At 30.9% G+C, this 6161-nt stretch overlaps 1 protein-coding gene across 1 annotated transcript in view; it reads right to left on the bottom strand.

The window, feature by feature from the left end:
- Positions 1–6161, bottom strand: part of LOC107446026 (retinal degeneration C) — a 64283-nt gene that overhangs the window by 29241 nt on the left and 28881 nt on the right. The window contains exon 7 of the mRNA XM_071188287.1: positions 3132–3298. Within this exon, the coding sequence (XP_071044388.1) occupies positions 3132–3298 (167 nt within the window). The remainder of the gene's footprint in view (positions 1–3131; positions 3299–6161) is intronic.

Genomic DNA, 6161 nt, shown 5'->3' on the forward strand with positions numbered 1-6161 from the left:
TATATATATATATATATATATACGTGCGTGCGCGTGTGTGTAATATAGAATGCCTTGTACGAGTCTTTCTTAATTAATTCACAAATAAAAGAAGTAGATTCTCTTATTAATTTAACGATGAAGAAATCGTTCTTTCACCAAGAGCCGTGAAAAGTCAAGATTCCAATTAAAATATTATTTTCTGAAACTAATGGGTAATAATTCTTGAAAATAAACTCATTTAGGAAATCCTTAAATTTCCCTATAATCTGCATAGCATTATCTGTTAAAGCGAATCAAGATGGTTACATTTTCCCTTTTGGATGACGTTTCATTACGTTAAAGCTTTTCTTATTGTAGCCCATTCTTCTTCAAAATCCTTGAATAAAAGAAAGGACAGATCACGTGGCTTTTTCATGATGTAAGGTAACAAAACTACAGCATGAATAGCCAAACACTAAGACCCTAATTGAGGTAACCTTTTCCTTAAAGAATAATCATAAGTTGCTAAATAAAACTTTTAAGAAACCAACTTGTCCTAGGTAATTATTATTATTTTTTTTAAAAAAAAGATCTCATATATATTTAATTTTTTTGCATGTATTTAATGCAATCACAAATGGAAATTAAACAAAGCTTTATATGAAATATTCAACTTTTCAAACAAAACTGTTATAAGCAAAATAGCAGTACTTTAAAAATTTCTTTTTAATTAAAATAAAAATCTTTTATATGCAGAAATCAAAGGAAAACAGGGTTAAATATTTATTAAATAATTTAATTATAAAAAATTGAAATTGCTCGGGCCCTAAGAAAATCAAACAAACAGAAATGCTATCACTTTGCTTTTGATCGTGATCTATCGTCTTTGAAAATACCTTCTCTTTCGTGTACAAGAGTTTCATAAAATCTTTGGTACATAATAATTGTTTTTGGCATTAAAATAATTAAGCGAACGTTCATATTGTTTTAGTGCGTTACTTTCCCGAGAGTCAAAGTTATAAAATTTCAGCTGATTTTTTAACTTCGGAAAAGGAATTTTGTGCGATGTCCAGCATTGTCCATTTTTTAAACACGCATTTTAGGCAATGTCTGTTTTCTGAATTACACAATTTGAGCTGCGTAAAAATTTTTAAACTCGTATTTCATTCCTATCTCTATTTTCTTAAGCACACAGTTTGAGCAATGTCCAAAATAAAATAAAAATCAACGACCATCTTTTGAAAAATACAAACGATACTCTGGATTTAAATAGGATTAAAATGAAACATTTCAGCTGCAAAGTTTCGACTAAAATATCCGCTGCTAAAGTCCTCATGAATTTCACTGAAAACATCGGGATTTAGGGTAAAAACCTGTGGCATTCATTTTTCTGTAAATTATGAGGAACAATTCTAAAACGGAAATACAATACAAGCTGGTACCTTTTTCTTTGAGTTATTTTTCTGCACCCCTTGCGTGCATGAATAAGGAGGGGCTTATAGCAACGGTGTAATGAGGTCGTTTAAAGAACGTAAAGTGAATGTTAATCAGTAGGTAACTCAATTTAAACATTTGAACGAGCACAGGACTCAAGGGAATAGAATTTCGTTCGACAGTTAGAGGCAATTCTGAGTAATTTCAGTAAGAAAAAAGAATTTTACAAAAATTTACAGAAATATCTAGAATGAATCCACACGTCTGTATCCTAACGCATTAACGACCGATTTACATGTTGCAAGGATGTGAAAGGGCGAAGAAAAAGTTGTAATACATTAATGTTAATTTCAAGTAGTCATTTTAAAATAATCTTTTGAAGTTTTATTATGAAGTTTTATACCATGAAAGATAAAACTTTTTTTTCCTAGGAAAAATTATGTGTTTAAAATTTATTAACTTAAATTGCAATTTTGTATTACTAATATATTATTGCTAAATGATTTTTTTTTATTAAATAAAAACTAATTAAAAAATAATTGTGCTACGTGTTTGAATCTTTTTTAAAGATTAAAAACTGTCTTCAAACAATGAAGCTGACTGCTAACCAGTAGCTAATAGCATCCTTTGCAAATAGCAGTTCAATGAGTAAAAAGTGATACTACCAGCGTTTCATTTTTAGTATGCTGGGATTAATAATGGTATAGGTTGCCTAAGGAAACTTGGAGGTGTTTTTAATAATCGCCCTTAACTCTTCTCCTTATCCTTCCGTAATCAAATAGGTTTTGATGCTTACAGTTTTGCTTTCATTAAGTAAACATGTCATACTTGTTGACTTCGCCCGTTTTTGAATGGAGATTTATCTTGAAAAATTTATAGTGGTTGCCGATTTCATGTATTACAGTTTATTTTTTATTAATTTTGTTTGCATTAATTTGAATTGCTGCTATATATGAATATTAAAAGCAAATATATAAAACTCAAAAATCATGTAACAATGTTGCCTGAAAACCTGAAAGAAGACCTCAGGGCCATTGCTACTTATTTTTGTAGCGACGCATATCTCTATCTAAAATATTTAATCTTCTTTTCCCTCCAATTTGCATTCCACTTACCAGAAAGTACTACCTTAAAGTACTACTACCTAAAGTAAAGCACTACCATCAAGATGAATGGGAAAAAGGCCGTAAACGGCCTCAGGTACCTAAATAAATTTTAATGATGATGTAACAAGGTTCCCACAACCAAGAAAAAAAAACTTGCAGATAAAAATCGAAAAGACGAATTGTTTCGTTAAATTCCTATCTACCAACATAACGTATTTGGAACGCCATATGATATCTTATGATAAACATGCGTTGTTGACCTGTAACTTTATGATATCCTTCGACAATCGATTATAATTGACAAGGTATAGTTGCCTACTTTTATGATTTTCGTAGAAGATTTTTGAAAATAGTATTTGAAAAGCAGAGTAAAAGTATTAAAGCTATTAAAAAATTTTTTAATTTTTTGTATAAAGAGTTTCAAATATATTAATGTATTGTGAGTAGTTGGCTTTGGTAGAATCTTTTTCTCTCATAAATAATTAGTGACATTTCTCTTATAACTAGAATTGTAAAAGTAAATTGTGCGGACATTATGAAATACTCTAGGCATGAAAACATTCAGAAGACTAAAATCTAAGTGTAACTATTTTCAGAAATAGAGTGAAAATTGGGTTTAATGCTACTTACCGGATATTCATATTGAAATCTTCGTGGTTTCCTCTATTTAAAAAGACAGCATCAGGCCAAACAACGAAACAAGCAAGTAATATTAATAAGACTTCAACTGAGTGCGTTCCTCTGTCCACAAAATCTCCATTAAAAATATAAGGCCTATCACGAGATGGAAGACCATTCTGTAAATCATAAAGGTCAATACAAAAAACATTCTATTGCAAAAATTTATTTTAACCTTTTGCTAACGGGGCCTGATATCACCTGTTTATTCTGAACCACCAGTTGTACCAGCCGGAAGCAAAAGATTCATCATTAAGAGATTTTCGTATCAAAATTTCATACCTGCGAACTTTCACTCTTTCTGAGAATGGATTTTCTAGTGGTAGTAAAACAATTAACGAAAAACAGTATTACTCAAAAATATATTTTTATTTTGATCAGGTTGAAACTCGCTATCGTGAAGAATATTGTGCTTTTATATAGTTGTTGTAATTATTCTTTTGTGGTGGTGGCCAAACTCATCTATTACAATTCAAAAAGTTTAATGGAAAAACATGAGTTTTGCTATCACTTAAAATATGAAAATAAAATGTTCCGGGAAAACTAGAAGAGTTGGCAGCTATGAAAATTATTTCCTTATGCAGAGATGCCAACTTGCTCCGCTTAGTAATAATCTACCACTGAGGGACAGCACTGTGGTCCGTGCAAGCCGGATGCGGAAGTCGTATCGACCAGCCATTGCTGGGATTCGAACCTGGTTCACCTCTATGGAAGGCGAACGCTCTACCACGGCTCCCCCTAATTTTATTATATCGATCTATCATTCTGACAACCCCCTTTTTTAAAGTTTTAAAACAGTTCAAGCATAACCACGCTTTTATTGTAAACATGGTTACATCCAGCAATGAAATTAATCCTTTAAAGGTTAAAAAGGCAATCAATAAAATAAGATATAAAATAACCTTTTTTCTGTATTGTATTCAATGAATGCTTATATAAAAATTGTAAATATGAGTTTTAGATCAAGAATTTAGTATTAACCAGTTTTCTATCTTTGAGGCTTTTTTTCTTTCTTTTTTCCTTTATCGAGGAACGATAACATTCAATTCGCGTGACCCGAACTTTTTTTTTCTTATTTAAGCATTGAACGTCACGATATATAGCTATCTTTAAATAAGTTAAACAAAAATAAAGTACGCAAAGTTTCGCTCTTTTGTGAATTGCGGGTTTTGCGTGTGAAATAAGAAATGTACTGTGTATATTCCGGCGGAAGAATCTGTCACTTTTTTAGCTACTTAAGTTCACACTCTGCTTTATTTTCACCAACTGTTGCTTGCTAAAAGAAATGTTTCTTTTTCTTTCAGAAAGTTTATTACAGGTTGAAACAAGTAATATAAAAAAAATTAAGGTCAATTCCTAGTGAGGTCAGCAAAGAAAATTCTTATTTTATTCATTTTTTAAATTTATATCCTGCTAAATATCTAATATAAGATAAATTTTTCCTCCGTTTTGAAACTGAAATTAATTAATTAAACTTTATTAAGGAATTAATATTTGAAAAAACTGTATTAATATCAAGTATCATCCACTACAAGAATGTATTTGAACTTGAGTGGATTAATAAAAAGTATTTTATTAATGATTGAAAATTTAACAAGATATTTAAATATATACAGGGAGACTGCGAACTAACAGCAGGAATTGAAGAAAAGTATGAAAAATAAGTGAAAGCGTGTTTGTAAGTAAAACTACTTTACAATGCTCGCACTATCTTAAAGAATGATTATCACTTTCTATAAAATTTTAAAGAATGATTATCTTTTTCTGCCTTTTAAAAGTTCTTGACTTCTAGTTTTTTATATACTTATTTGAAAATATTAAGCATGGTAATGAATACAGACTTATTAAAATGCATTTTAGTTTTTACCCATAGCTTGTACAGCAGCATACCCTCCAACTGCCACGGAATTTCCGTAATTTCAAAAATCTTCTTTTCAGACGGTAGCAAAATTAATGTCTTAATATTTAAAAAAAATTAATTTTAGCGTAACTTGTTCACTATTGCTTATAAAAGTGCAGGCCATATGGCTAGATTCTTAAGTTCTGATAAAAGTTTTATGAGAGATCCATTTGCTTTAAAAATTTCTACTTTGGTTCGCTACCACTAGAAAGAAGTATTTTCAAAATCCTCATAAGTTGGAGGGTATGCAGCAGTCGAGAAAAAAAATTTCTTAGTGGTAGCATCATTACAGTGTTTTGACGTATTAAATTTTCAATTTAAAGTTTCAAAAGAATTTCAACCTACCACGACAAATCAATAATTAAAAATATGTATATATGATTTATTTGTTTTTAAATTTTTAATTAGTTTAATTTTCAGAAAATAGTTCCAACCTTATTGTTGTTTTACTACCACTTTGTAAAATCTTTTTCAGCGACAGTACAAGTTGGCAGGTATGACATCATACCTGCCATGGTAGAATGGTAGAAATCATATAAATCTCGGTGCGCTGCCGCGAAGCGGCATTAACCGATTCATCTGTAGTAGTAATTCGATGATGAGGAGTAGTGAGGTGGAATGGAGATGGGGGGAAGAGGTGGTGCTTAGCACCAAAAATCGAGAGTGTATTTCGTGTGCTAGGGCTACGTCATATCCCTAAGGAAAAAGGCAGTGATTGGGCTAAATTTAGTGTTGTCGTCAATTAATTCAATATCTAGGAGTGAGTTAAAATTGCTGGTGGTACAGGTTTTTGCTTCATCGTAGAAATTTTGGTTTAAATTTTTTATATAGACGTTGATGTCATCAATTTTAAGATCCCTTTTTATACTATTATTGCTAATGCATTTAGGGGCGCCGACGAGTCTTCTTATAATCTTCCCTTCTGCCATAGAGAGTTTATTTTTTAAGTGATCACTTAGAGTGTTAATGGCGGGGCAGGCATAAGTTAGAATTGGCCTAATTGCCATTAGATAGACAGTGCGCTTGCATTTTAAGTCTAAAGATGACTTCGAGTTTAATATGGAGTTGAGGGCCCAATAGGC

This window comes from Parasteatoda tepidariorum, chromosome X2 (assembly GCF_043381705.1).
Source record: "Parasteatoda tepidariorum isolate YZ-2023 chromosome X2, CAS_Ptep_4.0, whole genome shotgun sequence".
NCBI lineage: Eukaryota > Metazoa > Arthropoda > Arachnida > Araneae > Theridiidae > Parasteatoda > Parasteatoda tepidariorum.